The 19894-nt window shown below is 43.1% G+C and overlaps 1 protein-coding gene across 1 annotated transcript in view; it reads left to right on the top strand.

Annotated features, from left to right (window-relative positions):
* Nucleotides 1-7703: 7703 nt before the first annotated feature.
* Chmp4c (charged multivesicular body protein 4C) overlaps nt 7704-19894 on the top strand; it is a 37380-nt gene continuing 25189 nt past the window's right edge. Inside the window, exon 1 of the mRNA XM_057790722.1 lies at nt 7704-7963. Within this exon, the coding sequence (XP_057646705.1) occupies nt 7774-7963 (190 nt within the window). The 5' untranslated portion in view covers nt 7704-7773. The remainder of the gene's footprint in view (nt 7964-19894) is intronic.

A 19894-nucleotide genomic window follows, 5' to 3' on the forward strand; every position in this document is an offset into this window, starting at 1 on the left:
AAAGTTTCCCTTCTCCCAGGAAAACGGGCCAGCATTTTATCAGACCTTCTGCGCTTGTTAAGAGTATTTCTTCTACTTCGTAAGAATTATGATTCAGACTATTGGGTCTAGTAAATGATTTAAATATCTTATCAGCTATGCTCTCCTTATGCATTCATTTCTTCAACAAATATTGATAGGATGTCTACAGTGTGCTAGGCTCTGCTTTCCAAACTTCGAAGACACCAGTGAACAAAATAAATAATAACCTCTGTTCTCAGGGGAAGCTTTCTAAAGGCAGAGGAGATGGAAAAGAAATCACTACAAACCAAACTAGCACACAGTAGGTGGTGTCAAATGGTGCTAAGGAGGGATGGGAGACTGTGGTGTTAGACTTTGAGAAGGCAGGGTAGCTATCTTAAACACGAGGGGGTGGTAAGGACGGAATGAATAACATGTGGGGAACTTGCAGTGGCAGACCTCTTCGGAGGAGCAGCAAGAGTGTACTCTGTATTTCAGTCATAGCCAGGAGGCCATGGGTTGCAGTGGACCAGCCTGGGCGCGGTGGAGTGCATGGACAGGTGTAATTATTCTGGTAGAAATGAAGATATTCTAATGAGATGTTTGTGCCTCTCCCTATGGCTCATCAGACAATTGAAACAATTGTCCTTGGAAAATTGGAATTTCTGCAAGAATTCCATGCCGGGAGAAGAAAAAGGTCAAAGGCTGGTGCCAACCAGAGGAGAAACTTGTCTTCCAGAAAGAGATTCCATACAGTTCTGTCAAGTTGTCAGTTCACCTTTCAGGGGAGACAAGCAGAGATCATGGTAAGACCACACTTTGACCATGACTGTTCTGCTATACACATTTCTCCATTTCTACTTATCATCAGGACCCAAGACGAATTTGGGAGTATGAGCACATTGCATACACCTCTCTCCTCTTGAACATTTTCTATTACTGTATGCATAACCGTCTTATTGGGGATTGGTGGGCAAGACTAAGACCCAGGTGTAATGGATTATGTAAAAATGCTGTGGATCCCCAAACGGCTGCAGTGAGCAGTGGGTCCCTAGAGCAGCCAGTCCCAGGCAGGGACAGTGCAGTTCCCCAAGTGGCTGTAGTGGGTCACGAGGGGCAGCGAGTCCCATGAGGAGAGACCAAAAGATGGGCATGCCATGAGACCATGCTGCAGGTCTCCAAAGGCGGCTGGTCCCGGGCAGGGAGCCACGCAGCAGACAAGAGACAGACACATGGATAGGCATGAGTTGGATATTTATTTAGTGGGTTATGGAAGAGAAGGGGTGAGGAGTAAGGGGAGAAGGGGTAAGGGAAGAAGGGGAAAGAACAGAGAGAGACACACACACAGAGAAGGGGGAAGGGGAAAAGTGAGGCGAATGGAGCGAGGAAGAAGCTGTCTCTTTGAGGGAGAGACAGAAAAGAGAAGGACTCAGGCTGAAAGCTGAAGATCAGCTTGCCTCAGTGGATGGGGAAGGAGTGGGCGTGGCTTGTTTCTTAGAGGGACAGAGCAGACCATGACACCAGACACTAAGAACTGCAGTAGCACAGAGATTGCTGTGAATAGCAGGGCTTGGTAGCACCGTCTGTCTGGATTAAAGGTATTTGTTGAGGACCTTAGCGTTATAGTAAGGTAGGAAATTACTGTAGGTTCTGACTCAGGTTTTCTCTGTCTCTGTATAGGAGGACTATGGCGAGATCATGTGTTCAGAGGGTGTTCTGTTATAAGTCTGCTAGTACACTTTCGGTAAGAGGTGGCTATAGCTCCTCCCACAGTATTTCAGTGGAGACAAGCAGGTTTACAGTCAAATCTAAGAACCTTTGGATTCCTTAACATCTTTCTAAGCAGGGAGGAATAAAGAGTTGTTTGTCACGACAGGCACTCTATGCTTTCCTTTTGAATTAGGGCAACCAAACGTTTAGTTTTACAAAATTGCTACTCTTCATTATCATTATCTTTGAGCTCATTATTGTGCGTGAGTGCTACATACCGTGTGTGTTTGGCTCTGAGAAACTGCAACTCCTGATGGAAAGAATGTGTACACGCTTGTTGAGCTGCCTAATGGGCAGCTATTCTATGCGCCTCTGCAGTGTGGTTAAAGGCTGATTCTTCTCTGCTGCTCTGAGAGCTCATCTGACATTCTAAAAACTGATGCAGTTTCAAAGGGTAGCGAAAATGTATCAATTATCCTGACATCTAGGTCTCTTTAACAGATCTATAAATTTCCAATTTCCTTTGCCATCTTAACCATGGTAAATCATCTTGAACAAGATCATTCTTTTGAACAACAGCCTTCTTATTAGCTGAGATCAATTGAGATTAGAAAATGAAAAATACTCCAGACTCCGAGAACTCTGTGTGAAACCACATTTGTAGGATGAATATTGAATGAAGATTAATGTGTTTTTTTCAGCTTCTAAATCATTGATTTACAAATTTCTTTTCTACATTTCACTTCTGGATTAAACACTAATGTATGTGTGGATGGTTTACTTGCTGGCAAGCATTATCTTTCTCCTGCTGAACTTATATAGTTATGGAAGGGAATGATTTTTAATTTCAAATATGCTTTGCTTTGCATACTACATGTGATTCTAAAAGTGCCTCATATTATGCTGGGTGAAACAGTTTTCTATTGAATTACAAATCATTGACTAGATTCTTTATTTTAACTATTGATTGATTTTATCTAGTTGGATAAAATGCGGGACCTTTAGTGTATGTATAGACCCCGTGTGATCTGAACTCTGGGTGCCATTGAAGGAAATCTCACCAATTCTTTACTATAGACTTCTTTCAAACTCTAATACTATGGACTGGAAATATTTACACATACTGTGTATAATGTATATTCTATTATAATTTTGATAACATTCTTCCCTATTTCAATACTACTTTATTAATTGTCCGTCTTACCCTAACAAGACTGTAGGCTGCAAAGACACGCTCAAGGACTTGTTTAATGGTTAAGAACACTTAGTGCTTGCCTAAGTTAGGGTTCATGATGTGTGATGAAAGATCATGGTTATCTTGTTAGGTTAACTATCGCTGTAGAAAGGACCATGACCACTGTAATTCTTATAAAGAAAGCATCTAGTTGGGGCTGTATTACCGTTCAGAGGTTTACTTCACTATTAACATGGCAGGAAGCATGGGAAACACAGACAGACATGGTAATGGAGAGGTAACTGAGGGTTCTATATCAGGATCTGCAGGCAGCAGGAAGAGAGAGGGAGACACTGGGCCTGGCTGAACATTTAAAACATCAAATCCATCCTCCAGCAAGGGCACACCTACTCCAAGGCCACACCTCCTACGCCCCATCAAATAGCACCACACCCTAATGACCAAGCATCCACATCTATGAGCCTATGAGAGTCATTCTTATTCAAACCACCACAATGACCAAACACAACTTGGGAAGGAAAAGATTTGGTTTATATACCTTGAGTCACAACTAATTGAGGGAAGTCAGGGCAGGAACTCAAATAAGGTAGTGCAGCTTACTGGCTTGTTTATCATGGCTTGCTTAGCCTACTTTCTTGCTGAACCCAGGACCACAGCCCAGGGACAATAGGCTGAGCTGTCCTCCATCAATCATATAATAAGAAAAATGCCCTACAGGCCCAGTTCCAGCCCAGTCTTATGGAGGCATTTCCTCAACTGAGGTTTCTTTCAGATGACCCTAGCTTGCATCAGGTTAACATGGAACTAGGCAGCATACAGTTCCATCATGAAGATCAGAGTTAGGATCCCAGCACCCATATTGGGTGGTTTCAAACAACTGTAACTCCAGCTCCAAAGGCTCTGACTGTCTTCTGGCCTCTGAGGATACTCTCAACATGCATACTTGCATACACACTTAGAGATAATAACAATACAAATAAATAGTTAAAAAATTCACTCAAGAAAATAATAGCTAAATGGATAAAGGAATTTTTTTTTATTGGGATAATAATTTCCTTGTGCAAGTTTTGGGGACTTCTATTCATTTTTCCTTTTTTAAGATTTATTTATTTATTGTGTATGCAGCATTCTGCCTGCATGCATTCCTGCACTGAAAGAAAGGGGCACTGGAACACATTACAGATGGTTGTGAGCAAACGTGCGGGTGCTGGGAACCGAACTCAGAACTCTGGAAGAGCAACCAGTGCTCTTAACCTCTGAGCCACCTCCCCAGTTCCTATTCATTTTTCAAATTACAGCTTAATTTTCACTTTTCCTCCCAACCTCTTTTTCTTTGATTTCATGACAGGATCTGTTTTCTTTATTATTTGTTATTATAAGCCCCAGTTTTCTCCTCAGAAATTGTTAGAACTTTCCTTCACCAAGACTATCATTTGTGAGATAATTTGTTTAGCTTCTGGGTTCTCCTCCAAGCTGCACGCTCTGTGAAAACAGAAAACATTTCTATTTGTTCTTAACTATATTCCCTAATATCTCTCCCACAGTAGAGGAATGTAGAGATGGTCCGTGTGCAGATGAAATGTGGATGGGAGCTGGCTACATAGCTCATTACCCTTTGGCTCCCATGTTCTGACTGTTCAGTGTTCTCTCAGCACCACTACCAAAAAAAAGTGTAATTGGTAACCACCAGACAATGTTTTAACACACTGGATACTGGTGTGGGAGAATTGTCTGTATTTTGTCAATCATGTTTTAAATAAATGCTGATTGGCCAGGCAGAAAGTATAGGTGGGAAAACCAGACAGGAAGTAGAAATGATGTAATGAGAACAGGAGAATTCTGGGAAGGAGGAAGTTGATTCCTCCCACTCCTGCCCAGACCACCGAAGCAACAGGATGTGATCTGCCCCAATGAAAAAAGGTACTGAGCCACATGGCTAACATAGATCAGAAAAATGGGTTAATCAAGATGTGAGAGTTAGCCAGTGAGAGGCTAGAGCTAATGGGCCAATCAGCTTTATAACTTTAGAGATCTATGTGTGATTTTCTTTGGGGCTAAACAGTTGTGGAGTACAGGGTGGGACAGAAAACCCCAATAACAAACAGGACCCCCTCCATGTTACAGGATACATTTCTATTTAAGCATACATGAATGCAATAATGTTTATGGTACCCATTACTTTTTTAATTAAAAAATTTTGAGACTTTCATATATGAGCACTGTATTTTCATCATTTATAGCCCCAACTTCTCCCTTATCTGAACTCCGTCTCAAGTTCATGATCATATATATATACATATATATATGTATATAGGCATATATATGTGTGTATGTATGTATACATATGCATAGCCTTTAGTGTTGTTTGTATGCATATGGTTTTAGAGATGGCTGATTAGGACTCGATAATCCTTACCCCCAGATGAAGTGCTACAGGCTAACAATAGCTGCTAAGGGAAGGGTCAGCCTTTCCCTTGGTGAACTTCCAATAGGATCTATGACTTTCAAGGCCTCGTAACAACCTGTCCCTTCATTTCACGTCATAATTAAACAAACATTTAGTAAATTTCTCTTCTGAATCAACTGGGGGGCTATATAATCAACGAAAAGAATATACTCTTACTGTGTAGCCTAGGCTGGCTTACTTGGACTACAGGAGCACAGCGCTGGACTTCACCGGGAACAGCAAAGAGTGAAGATTTAAGCCTGAACCATCTCTTCCATTTTGATTGCCTGTGTGAATCTGGCCTAGTTACGAATTGAATCTAAGGAACTTCATCTGCTGGAGAAAAATCAACTATTTTCATCCTTAAGTGTGTGGTCTTGAGGCAGCTTCACAAAGGAACTTTTGTGTAATTACAAATGAGTTAGCAGTTTTTTAAAGTTGTTTACAATAAATGTGTGGAAATAACTATTTTGTCAAGTTGTGTGCAGGGAACTGATATGTATATGGTGTGTGTAAACACACAGTGGGTGCTTGAGAGATTTGCAGTGGTTACTACTAACCTTAAAAGGGAGGTCCCTAACCAGCTTGACTTCCCAGCATTTTAGCCATAGAAGGCACCCAAGAAGTATGAAAACATGTTCTAGGGACTTTTAGATAATTATCCAAGAAACTGGTTACATTTGGATACATACCAAATTAGAGCAAAATGCAAGCTACTAACCATAATGCTTTAGATGGACAGTAGGAAATGACAGGAACTTGTGGCTGTTACAGTGAGTTCCTGTGTGTGTGTGTGTGTGTGTGTGTGTATGCTAGTACATCTCAATGTTCAATTTTTTACAAAATTTCTGCTAGATACACCACTGTTGGATAAAAATGGATTAATTTGCCACAATGACATGCAGCATCGGCTACTGTTCTCAGGTACCAAGGTGAATCCTTCACTCACGGATGCCGTCTTTCGAGTAGTCTATTTACGATCACTTACAGATTCTGATGAAGCTGCTCGAATACAGAACCCAGAACTTAGTCTGAATGCGGCGGACCTTTTCTTGGCAGCATACTTCGAATAGATTTTCAGTTGTATTCTAGCAGCCGACCCTTGCCCCTCCAAGAGGTGGGGCTGACCAAACCACCATGGAGTAAAGATGATTTATTTTTTTCAGGGTATCTTCTACCTCCGGTTACTAGGATATTTATGGAAAGGTGGTAGACAAAGATCCAAACCTTAAAGTCCCATTTAAGGTTCAGATACACAACAATACGCTGCAAGCTTGGTATTCCTAATTACAGAAGTGGTGTGTCCAACAAGCACATACAAAAATCTTGCGGGTGCACCCCTCATGGTCCTGACTTCCTTGTTCATGTTCTCCCTCCTTCTGCTCCTCATTAGGACTGTGACTGAAAAAGCATGGGATAAAACCGGACTCTCTGAACATGGCGGACAATGAGAGCTGATGAGAGGCCAAGGACAATGGCACGGGGTTTTGATCCTACTTCATGTTCTGGCTTTGTGGGAGCCTAGACAGTTTGGATGTTCACCTCCTAGACCTGGATGGAGGGGGGAGGACCTTGGACTTTCCACAGGGCAGGGAACCCTGACTGCTCTTGGGACTGGAGAGGGAGGGAAAGAGGAGTGGGGTGGAGGGGGAGAGGGGCGGGAGGAGGGGGAGGGAAATGGGAGGCGGGGAGGAAGCAGAAATTTTTTTTTTCAATAAAAAAAAAAAGAAAATACCTTAAAAAATTAAAAAGAAAAAAAAATCTTGTGGTTAAGAAAAGTGGTGACTGCCATCTTCGGCCCTCTTGAAGTCTTATGGAGATCATCTAATCCCAAAGGGTAATCAAGTGCACATCAGCCTGCAGGATCACAGAAATGCAGAGACATTCAAGCAAGCCCAGTCTCTTCTGAGCCCACACCTTCATGATGGGACAAGTTAGTGTCCTGGACATGACACACACCTAGAGGAACATGACAGAATGTTCTTCTTAAGACAGAGACTGGAGTCGGAAATATTGCGAGCTCTCGCATACTCTGAAAAAAGCAGTTTGCATATCTAGGTGGGCCACCTGCACTCACGCCCACAGTCTTTCAGAGCCAGTCAGAGGCCCTTGCAACGTGGGTTTGCTTTTCTCGGGTCATTTTTCTCGGCAGTCGCTCCTGGATGTGTCCCTACTGTGGATAAAACAGTCCCTCACTTCTGGCCAACTTTTCTCGGCTCCCTGACTCCCAGAGGGCTGTGGCGCCGGCCGCCCTGCCTCCTCCCGGGTGGCCATCCGAGGGCGGGGCCGAGCCGGGCCAGGAAATGCCCGAGAGTGGGTGTCACCTGCCTAGCCAACTTGTTGACTCCCGGAGCGCGTCCGGCTGGGTGTGTGGCTCACCTGTCCCCAGCACGCAGGGCCGCTCGCCCCCCACTGCCCAGCCATGAGCAAGTTGGGCAAGTTATTTCGAGGGACCCGCTCCTCTCGGGCCCGCGCGGCTCCCAGCCCCCAGGAGGCTCTGGCCCGCCTCAGGGAGACCGAGGAGATGCTGGCCAAGAAGCAGGAGTACCTGGAGAGCCGAATCCAGAGGGAGCTCGCCCTAGCCAAGAAGCACGGCTCCCAGAACAAACGAGGTAGGCTGCACCCGCCCCAGGCCGGGCCTCGCTCACCCACTCCCAGCCCTTCGCTGGGGACAATCTCCAGCTAGATGTGCGAGTCCCCCCAGGCCATCTAGTTTGCCTTTCTAGGAACTGACCTGACCCCCAGGGCCTGGTGATTGAGGCGAGCTGAGCCAGGCACCTGCCAGGCAAGCAATATGTTCAACGCCAAAAATTCCAGTAATCGCCCTGAGCACCATTTGTATGTAATATTTAAATGACTCAATCGATCAAAACTTTAAAGTTAGGATGAATATCACTGATCATTTTCTCTTGTCTTGGGTTTTAGTGGTACTTCTTTATTAAAATTATTTTCATGTGATATTTTGCACATTGTAATTTTGTATATTATTTTTGAAGTTTTAAAAATATTGCATTCAAAGGACGTTTAGCTTGTGACTGCATTTTCTGGATCCCCCTTGGGATTTACACCTCGCTCACCACTTTCTAGCCCAGGTCTGTTGACTCTACCGCTGAACGTACCAGTTTTCTCCTGTATGTTTGTATTCTAGCCGCACATGGTGAAGTGTGTTCTAATATGCTCTGGTTTATTTTCTTCCTCTGCTATTGAAAACTTCAGTTGCCTATTGTACAGCTGCAGTCTTAAAGAAGAATCAAAGAACTAAATATTAAGTTTCCTTAACTGGCTTTTAGTACACACAAAGGACTTTGAGTCAATAATGACCCTTGAGAGCCTGTCACACCATGAACCTTTTGCTCCATGGCAGAGTCCATCGGTTCGTTCGGCATCGTCCTCTCTGTGTAGGAGTAGGCCTCAAGAGTACGTGCGGTGTGCACAAAACTCAGGGAGGAAAGGAGGCGGTTCGCTCTTAACCCCAGGTCGGTGGAGGACCCTGCACACTAGAAATGGCAATGGTGCTCATCGACAAACTGAACACTTGTGACCCCGTATCTGGCTTCTTTACTGTTAGGAGTTTTTCCTAAGGCGAGCTCTCTGCCAATGCAAAAATCCCAATCAAGCCAAATCACAATACGACAAATTAAAAAATATCCAGGTTTAATGGGATTCCTGCGCTCTTGGGTGGCCCTGAGGGGGAACCGGAGGCCACTAATGCAACCACCAGGGGGAAGGAAAAGAAACCAGGAGGAAACTTTCCAGGGAAGCAGTTTAAACAGACTGGGGGAGTGGTCAAGATTTTGAAGGGCACAGGGATGGGACCTGCAAAGATGGAGGCCAGAGACCGGGGCCTTACATTTACCGTGCCAATGATTTGGGGGAGGAAAGAAGCTTCCTCCTGCTCCTCCTCCTCGTGTCCATCCTCTTCTGTCCATCTTTGGTTTTCATCTTCTATGGTCTTGGGGATACTGAGGACAGAACCCAGTACCTCATGCATACCAGGCAAGTGCTCTACTCTTGGGCCACACCCTCAGTCCAGGTTGGTTACAGGGAAGCCTTGGCAAGAATTAGCTCATCCTTGTGAAGCCTCTTTTGTTCAATGCAGGAGAAACAGGACGCCTCCTGGAGCTGACCTGGAGAGCTCCACCTCTGAAGAGGGCCTGACACAGGCTCTTGTTATTCACTACGGAGAGACCAAGTTTCATTCTTCTCTGTAATTGTCTCTAACTTTTGCCACAATACAGTGCTGCTTAGAGCTAAGGACTGGTTTCTATTTTTATTCCATGTTGAAAAGTATTTTGGGAACTTATTCGGCAGCATTTTCTAAACAGAGACCACGCCATTATGGTTGGCTAGAGTCTGTATTCATGCTGTGACAACACCCTTCCTCTTCAGTTGGTTGTGCCCTCTTAGGACTTGCTTAGTGTCCCTCAAAGCGCAGACACCTTGTCATTTCTTTGGAACTGTGTGTACCTCTGTTTCCAGTGGTAACTCAATGAATATTTGTTTAATAATATGAGAAACTGGACATCTACTTCTAGGAATTTATAAAGATGTGAATTGGCTTTCAGAGAATGAAGTGTAACATAGTATGGGTTATATTGGCTTCCAGAAATGTTCTCTAGGTGACGGTGCACTAACGTGTATCACAAGCTTAGATGTCAAACAAGGACAGAACATCTGAAGGGAATGCCAAGTACCAATCCAGCTTCCTTAAATCGAGGAAGTTACAGATCCACTTGTGAGCAAGTAATTGGAGTAAATATTGATTCATCATCATTTAGATTTCTGAGTTCACTGATGTTAGCTCAGGCCTGGGCTCCAGTGGCCCTGGGAGCAGGGACTGGCTTCTATGAGACCATCTTTAATCTAAGCTATGGAATGAATTCAGTCACAGGCCTATGCAATAGGAGCACCATCCAAAGTATTGTGTCCCCCAAATAAACCAGATAACTCCTTAGATACATGGTCATTCCCTTCCTTTAGCCACTAAGAATACTTTCCGAAAGATTGGAAAATAAGACCCTACAATACCAAGCACTAAAGGTCCCCGGGCTACACAGTAGCTGTCATTTACACCATAATCAGAGAGATGCAGTGTATTTTCAGCGGAAGCTTTACCTCTATAGCTAGCCACCGAATGTGTCAGCATCCCAGCTGAATGGCCAGGTAGCATAGATTAGAAACTACAAGTTCTTCAATAAGGAATGTCTCTACAACATCAGAAGCTTGGGCAGCATTTTGAATACCCAAAGACAGCTTGGTGTTACTGGTAAAATGAGTAGCTTTTATTTTTTTTTTAATTTTTTTTTTGAGACTTGGAATTCTCTATATAACAGTGAAGACAATAAGTCAAACAAGGGTGGGCTTCTCTGAAGCCCAAGCTCTGAACTACATGCCAAATAATCTGTATAATAAGAACCGTATGAACTTCCTTAAGAAACTAGCTCAGGGTACTTATGAGGTCCCATGAGAAGCTCCTCAAATGTTTCTTCTGGAGTAAAATAAGGACGTGAGAAGTAGAGATTTCTCATTCAAGTTTATGGATAATAACAGAAGGAAAATAGAAAGGAAACAGTCCTTCCAATTTACCAGCTCGTTAAATATCAAATCATTAACTTCTCAAGTTTAGTGGGCATCAATGGAGTTCTAAGCTGGTCTCGAACTCACGGAGATCCACCTGCCTCTGCCTCCCGAGTGCTGGGATTAAAACATCATTTAATTCTTTCCTTACTTCGGAGTTTTGCCTGTCTATTGGAGCCACCCGAGCCTTGGAGTCCTGCTCCCAGGGATTCAGAGCTAACTGCTTGGAATGGGAGTCAGATACCAGGTTTTCAACAAAAGGGCTTCCAGATGATTCTGCCCTGTTGCCCAGTTCTGGGTGGAATTTTCAAAAGTTAATGAGATGGAAGAACCAGCTCTCCTCCTCTCCCCTGGTTTCTGACTTTCCTGTCACAGGCCCCAAGACCATGAGTATTTGTTTACTTCCTTGAGATAAGGAAGCATTTAACTCTTGGTGTCCCAGGTTGGTGGTATCTTAGCATACTTCAAACTAGCTGACACGTTGACTTGGCAAGACCCTTTGGAGGTGTCTGTTCTTATTTCTTCTTAAGGTCTCTTTTATAACATCCCAGACAGGTGGCTGGGGATTGTGCTTAACTATAGTATTCCAATGTAACTATTATAATTTCACACAGAGTATTTGCTGTTGGAGCTCAAAGCTTGGGCTTTAGAGCTGTCAGCCCTGCTTTGTTAAAGTCCTCGTAATGGGCTGTCCTGTCCCTTTAAGAGTCAAGCCCTGCCCACTCCCCCCACCCCTCATCCCAGGCAAGGGGATTTTCCTTCAGCTCCCAGCCCAGCTCTCTGCCCTGTCTCTCTGGGAGAGGTGGCTGCTGCCAGGGCTCCTTTCCCCTCCCTTCCCCTCCCTTCCCCTCCTTTCCCCTCCCCTTCCCTCCCCTTCCCTCCCCTCCCCTCCTTTCCCCTCCCCTTCCCTCCCCTCCCCTCCTTTCCCCTCCCCTTCCCTCCTTTTCCCTCCCTTCCCCTCCTTTCTCCTCCCCTCCCTTTATTCTCTGTTTCTTTCTCTCTCTCTCCCTCTCTGCCTCTTCCCCTTCCTTTCCTTTTACTGAATAAACTATCCAAACCCACTCTGCATGGCATGCCTGCCTGTCTCTGTCTCTCACCCGCCTGGGAGCCACAGAGGCCTCTGGTGCTGGGACCCAGCTGCCCCTCGGGTCCCATTTTATCTAAACCGCAGCAGTCCTCACACCAGCCTGTCTAGTTACTTCTCATATGGCAGTGACAATACAGACACTCAGAGCTGTGTGGATGGGCGACATCACTCTATGAAGCATTCAGTGCTTAGTAAATATCAGCCCCAGTCTGTAACAATGTTAGTTGAAATTGGCTTAAATTTTGTCACAGCGCTGAGTAAATCTCCATTTCATTTCATATATTCGAGTACAGTAGTCACTTCTTCACGTCTCCCTTTCCTCAACTTTCCCGTTCTCTTCCCTTGAAGACCTTTCTTGTGCTAAGACTGGCTTACTGTGCTGGGCCTAGAAGGAGGCTGTTGCAATGCCTGGGACAGGGTACGGTGACCCTTGGATGAGTGTTGTCCTGGCTCCTTCTCCTGTCTGGTCCTGGCCCTGCTGCTTATCTGGCCTGGGGCCCCAAATCACACATTTGGAGCAGGAGCTCCAAGTATGTAATTATGTAAGGTGTGATCCAGTTGAGGGTCATCTGGAGGTCGTAGGCATTGAGCATGTTGATAGAAATGGGCAAGATAGGCTGAGCAGATTTGGGCAAAACCCCCCTCAGTGGCATTTTACATGTGTCCAGTGAAATACGGTGCAGGGGCCATTGACCGTCCTCCTCAAGGATCTGTGTGAGGACGTGAACCTGCCAGCAGAGTCCTCTATGGAAACGAGCTATTTCACTTCGGGGCTTGGGCTATGAATGCACAAGGCTGAATTTCCTTTTGGAGTCTGGATGCAGACTAGTGCACTGGGCTGGTGTCCTTCTGGAGTGGGCTGTGGACAGGGCCCACTCTAATCTCATGCGAGGAGCCCTTTGTACTGTTGATTTAACTTTTTAGGTAGTTGTCTTTACTAAATTCTCCCACCAAAGACCTGGGGACTTTGGTGTGAAGAGAGTTACCGAGGAGTCCGCTGGCTGAAGGACGGTGAGGCCAAATGCACTCAGGCTCGGGTAAGGCGAGACGGCCACAGACTGCAGGACGGGGAGAAAGTCTCCAGGGAGAGGCAGCTTAGCTCATGACCTCCTTTCTGGAGAGAAAGGATGCGACTCTTGGACCATGGTGTTGGAGTTCTTTCTGGATTATTAAAATGCTCACTCCTAGGTGCCCCCTGGGGATTCTAATTTAGGAGCCCCTCGTTAGGTTCCACACTCTGAACTTGGAGCACACTCGATGATTCTGATAGCCGCTACACTTAAGAAGCGATGACTTGCTATTTCTGGAGCCACTAAGCTGGAGGGACTAACTGCTATTGTTTTCTTCCCATCGTTTCTCCTTCTGCTGTCATTCTGAAACCTGGATGAGAATTCTCTACTTTCTACTCCCTCTGTTTCCTCCAGAAGAAATGTTTGAGGAGCTCCTCATGGGCCTTCATTAGCACCCTAAGTTAGCTTCTTAAGGAAGTTCATACTAGTCTTATGATCTTTATTATTGATAAAAATGATGCACATTAATTATGCACATTAGTATGTTTCACTGTCTTATTTTAATATATATAAATTTATATACAATAATCAGTTTTGGTGAGTGCAAAACTCTTTTCCGTGTCTTCTCTCCAGTTTCTCTCCCTACGCCATAGCTCCATCTCTACTTTCAATGCATTTGTTTTGTTTCCATATCAGTACAAGCATGAGATAATATTTTTCTCTGTGTAGCTTATTTTGCTTAATATGAAATTTTTCACTTCAACCCATATGCTTGCATTTGAGAGACTTTCCTTCTGCACGGCAACACCCTCTGGTGTATATGTTCTTTATATTTAGATATTCTCCAAACGCAACATGGTAATAAAGGTTTGGTTTAGCAATGTGCAAAGTGGGCTTTGGGATTTGGGGAAAATTAGTTCTCTGACCTTCTCTGTGGATTTCTCCACTGATGGAGCTCATTTGATTGGCTGTTGGAAGCGAATGGGAACTCAGTAGGTGGGGCATCGTTGAAGAGTACCAGTCGTTGGGGTGCACACTTGGGAGTTCTGTCTTTATCGGTTGTCATGAAGTGGTCAGACTCTAGGTCTCGCGCCCCTCTGCCATAACGTCCAGCCTGGCTGTAGGTCCTGAGTAATGGAGACTGTGGACCATAGTCTGAAACTGAACTGAAGAGTCCTTGCCTCCTTCAGGTTGGTTTTCTCGGGTATTCTCATCACAGTGATGCTGTGCAGACTGGCACAGTAGGCACGCCACAGGTTCACTCTCTGTTCATCTGCTGTTGGGCATCTCGATCTCCGGGCTTGGCTTGTGTGAGCAGTGTCTGGTTCTCCTGGTTCCAGGACTCCTTCAGATTACGGAAGTTCTCCTGTTTTCTCATACTCGTTACAACCAGCCACTACCACATGTTGCTTTCTTGACTTTCTGGTATCTTATTGGTTTGTGCTACTCTCAGTATGCTAGCTCTTGAAGAAAACTGAGGTGTGTAATGAGAATACTAATCAGTATTCATGCAAAGTGTTACTTGAACCCCACCCACATAAGCTGTTATTTAGAAATCTCTTTCCCCTCATTCCGTGTTCCTCCCTTTCCCCGAAAGGGACTCTATAAAACTTATACTCTCAGTCACATGCTTGGGGACTGTACAGCATGGAGTGAAACAGGTTTTTTGTTTTCTTGGATGTTTCTTAATTTTTTTTTGTTGTTGTTTGTTTTTCTGGATTAAATAGAGGGCTTCACATGGCTGTAAGGGAGAAAGACGACTTGCAAAAGTTGTTGTCTGACCTCCACACATGCACCATAGCATGTGTGTCTACACTTATGTATCACACCCACACGCATCCTCACACACACATGCTAGAGAGAGAAAATAATAAATAAAATTGTAAAATTCTTGTCTTAGGGTTTCTATGGCAGTGAAGAGACACTATGACCATGGCTGCTCTTCTAAAGGAAAGCATTTAATTGGAGCTGGCTTACAGTTCAGAAGTTTAGTCCATTTTCATCATGGCAGGATGCTTGCCAACACAGGCAGACATGGTGCTGGAGAGGTTGCCAAAAGTTTTACATCTGGATTGGCAAGCAGTCGGAAGAGAGAGTGACACTAGACCTGACTAGAGTATCTAAAACTCTAACGCCCACCCTTCAGTGACGTGCTTCCTCCAACAAAGCCACATCCTATGTGCCATTTTCACTCAAACTACCACAAATCTCATGCTTACAAACATCATCTTTCCTTTTTCAAATAAGTATATTTTTATGTCTAGTATTTATATTTATAAACAATATCTCCAGTTGTCTTAGAATTAAAAAAAATAATTCCAATTTATGTGTACTATTTCATTTAGTTGAACCAGTTACAATCAGACTTTTTTGTTGTTGCATAAATACTTATTAAAGTGTCTGGTAAGACGCAAGGACAAGGCCCTGTGGCTGCTGCCAGAGACCTCATTCCAAGACTGCTGCTGCAGAATAGCAGTGTCTTTCACCGAAGGATCGGCCAAGCCTGTGATGGCCTTTGACAGATGCACACTTGGCGAGAGAATTTATTCATTGAGATATGGAACAACTGATCCATAAATCTAGTCCTTGTCATCTTATTTCTGGTATTTTCTTTTCTTCAGTTGCACCCTATGTACCTTGTCAATTATGTTTCCAAACCTAAAATATCAGCATATATCTGTGGTTCACAGATGATTTTTTATGAACTGACAATGTGTTAGTGTCATCAGATCCACTGGAGAGCTTTTTACAGTGACATACCAGAATACTGTTCCAAGAGATTGAGAATGAGTGACAGAATTGAGGTGCTCAGTTGTTTCTGGATGATTCTTTTGTGCCCGTGGGTAGCCTATGACTTTCTCTTGCACGAGTACAACTGCTGAGAAAAGAAGCCATTGTTGGATTAGTACATTTTGGGAAGTCCTATTGGATTCTAGCAATTGCTGTGCTCTTTTCCAGCCTCTCGGAGAGTAGACTGTTGAATCCTTCTTCAAATATATATGGCTGAATTTTTCTAGTTTTCTTTGATTTATTTTATTTTGCATTTTATTGGTTGTGATTGTACCATAATCATAAGCCTTAAACATTTCTGAGAAGCTTTGGCAGAGGATGTGAGCTTCTCTTGAGTGTCCTTAGCGTTTCCATTATGTTTGTTGGTATTCAGAACTATGTATTTCAGGTAGTTTCATAATAGAAAAGTATGTTCTAGTCAATGACGTATGAGACATACTACCTAATACTCGGGTTTTTTTTTTTTTTTGAGTTTCTGATTTTTTCTTTGTAGATCAGTTTTGAAGTGGGCACGAGTGATCTATTTTGGTGTATGTCTTAGTTACTGTTACATTGCTGTGAGGTGACATCATGGCCAAGGCAACTTAGAGAAGAACAATTTAATGCGGATTTGCTTACAGTTTCAGAGGTGTCATGGTGAGGAGCATGGTGCCAGGCAGGAAAACATAGCACACATCCACAGGCAGGACTCAGAGAGGGCGAGACTGAGTCTGGTGTAAGTATTTGAAACCTCAAAGCAACTACAGGTAAGACACCTCTTTTAACAAGGCCACACTTCCCAACCCTCTAATACTTCCTAAAAAGTTCCACCACTGGGGAAGCAAACATCTAAATATATGAGCCTGTGAGGGCCATTCTTATCCAAACCACCACAATGCCTTTTTTCTTCCTTCCTTCCTTCCTTCCTTCCTTCCTTCCTTCCTTCCTTCCTTCCTTCCTTCCTTCCTTCCTTTCTCTTTTTGTAGTCCTAAGTATATGTGGATATACCTATAAGGGATAAAATTGCACAGATCCTTAAAATAACAGATAATATTGAGGATTTTAAAAATCATGTTCCTGAGATCTTTGCCTTGATAAAGTTATTGGTCCCTCACATTTAGTGGAAGCTGGTTATTTTAGTTTCTCCTTTTCTGATTCTTATTTGTTAGAAGTTCCAATAAACACACCATTGGTTTCAAAGTTTGAAAAAGGAGACGAAAGGAGGGAAGCAAGCATCATACTTAATAAGCCATTTTCTGATTGGTTCTCTTGCACCGCTGACTTCGGCTGTTTCCCTTAGACGGCTGGTGTGGACAGGGAATTTAATTGCATGAGAGGAAATATTGAGGACCCATTCTAAAGCTATGAGGTCATTGTTTAATGTGATAGGAGCTTGGACATCTGCACCTCTGACTCTACCTGTCACTGCTAAGCACTTCTCCAGGCTTTTCTGACCTGTAGGCATTTCCAGTGAGCATCTGGGCATGCTTTAGGATGGGAGAAGCCCTTATTCCCACAGCTCTTTGGAGCCTCCCTTGTCGCTTCCTCAGCCTGCTATTGACTCACAATACCAACACAGTTGATTGCTATCTAGGAAAGAAAACACTCAAGCAAGCATGATCAGTGGTTTTTAGTTATAGGCAAGAAAAAGGAATCATTCTCTGTTAAAGATGGAAATCTTACATTACAAGTTAAATTCCTGTCTAAAATATTAAAATTTATTATCTACCTTAAATGAAATAGAGTTTAAATATTTACGCTAGGCTAGAATAGAAATTTAGAATAATAAAATTATTATTATTATTATTATAACATTTCTGTTTTATCCGTACGGGTGGCACATGCCCTGTGTCTGCAGAAGCCAGAAGATGGCATTGAAGCCTCTGGGTCTGAACTTAACAGACAGTTGCAAGGCATTGTGGGTGCTGGGAATTGAATTCAGCCTTCTGGAATAGCAGCCAGTGCTCTTAACCACTGAGCCATCTCTCCAGCCCCTACTGATAAGATTAATCAAGTACTTATTAAACATTTAAACTTTAAAACTCTAATTTCTTGTGATAATTTTAATAATTACAATATAGAACCATGGTGAATATGTATACAGTAATTATATAAGCATGTTATATATGCCACATACATCCCTAAGCACATCTCCCCTGTGAAGTTAAGCACAGTTGCTATTCCTGACATTTTCTGTTAATATTCACTAGTTTCATACCCATACATTTCCCCTACATTTTAAATCAAACATGTTCCATAAAGTTTACTAATTTGTGAGGTTATGAATAACACCAGTAGCAAATAAAAACAAACACTTCCAGCTAGTTATGTATTCTGCCTGGAATCAAACAATTTAATTGACTTTTATACAAAGAATATCAAGTAGATTGTAATGAATTTATTTGTATGCTGCTGCAGTAACTGACTACTTCACCTGCTTGGCAACTGGTCTCTGAGAAGATGATAAGGAATGAGATCTGCACTGGGCATTTGATGTTCGTCTTCATGCTTACGCTACTGACAACTTGAGGACGGTGACAGTTTTTGAATCATGAGTTTTCTTTCTTAGATTTACCTCCTCTAATAGTCTCTCCATGGTGTTGTCTCTAGAATGAGGACAGAAGCTTCATCTTTATCAGAAAATAATTTCAATTTTCTTGGTCCATTTGCATGCTCTCTGTCCTTTTCTCTCTCTGCAGAAGGAAGAGTGCCCTGATCAGTCTGTCTTTCTCTGTGTAATATTAACCCATCAATTATATTTTAAAATGCACTAATTGGTTCAGAATTAGTGATTTGCTTATGGAATACACCACTGCCAAGTATTCCTGCCTCAGAATATGTTCACTTGTTTTTCCAGTTTCATTCTCTTGCCGTCCTGCATCTACCTTCCCATTACATCACTGCTGTGGTCTAGCTCCGCCCCCAAGCTTGCTATTTACCATCTTTATGAAATTTACTATTGGGGAGACCTCTGAAAATATTTAGATTATGCGTAGGAACCAGCTGGTGTGATTTGCTGTTATTTTCAAGGTATAAGTTCCTGGTTTCTCAGACATTCAAGTCAGGAAGTTCACGTTGGTCTGAGATTTTCAGTTGGGTAGAAGTCATGCGTTTTATTGATCAGCATGTTGAGTACATGTGTAGGAGCTTTGAAATATCTGTGTGCCCACTGAACCCTGCAGATCTCTCCTGTTTTCTCTACATTTTCTCTCACTAGAGACCAACTGTAATTTATGCATGTTAGTATTCACGGTACAGTGCCCATTACACGGTGGTAATAAACACCACCTCTCCTGGTTTTCCATAGGACTTCCAAAGCACGTCACAAATCCTCTCTCACTGAGCCCCACCCCATCCACAATAGATGTGTATGGCTTATGGAATGAAGAGTAGGTGATGAAGTGCCCATTTCATGTCTTGCCTTACTGAAATTGTCACCTTATTTCTATGTCCTAACAGTGCCAGGCATGTGGTAGATACTCAGTACATACTTAAGAGATTGAAGTGAATGAATCAAGAACATTTATCGAAAGTATAAAAGTGCAGGAAAATTCATACTGAGATGGTCTTGGGCAAAAGTCTTAAAATTTTATATTGTTTCCTCTGGCTGTCTTGAATTTAATCCATGACTTTGAACAGTACTGTTTAAATTGATATTGTGGGAATTAAAACCATGTGCCGCTAATGGAGGTATCTCCTAATGGGTAAAATACATATATGTAAGAACAGGGCTTATTCTAAAATTCTCCAATGAAACATGATCATGAGACTTTTCAGTAAGAAACAGAAGATGACATAACCAATTATGTATGACATCTGTCTCTCAAACACTCTCATGACTTGGCCGAGTTTCTGGAACCTCGTTATTTAGTTCTTCCCTAGAGTTCATCATCCACTCCTGGGCAAGAGAAGGGCAATCGTATCCAGGTGTCGAGTTCACAAACAGCTTCATCTTTGCTCACTGCATTGCTTGGCTCTTCAAAGGTTCTTATGGCTTAACAGTGGCCCTATTTATACACCCTGGATGAAGGGGAATAAACTTTAAAGTCAAGATGTCTTCTTTTTTTAAAGATTTATTTTTATTTTTAACTTTCTTTTTA

This window comes from Chionomys nivalis, chromosome 16 (genome assembly GCF_950005125.1).
Source record: "Chionomys nivalis chromosome 16, mChiNiv1.1, whole genome shotgun sequence".
Taxonomy (NCBI): Eukaryota; Metazoa; Chordata; class Mammalia; order Rodentia; family Cricetidae; genus Chionomys; species Chionomys nivalis.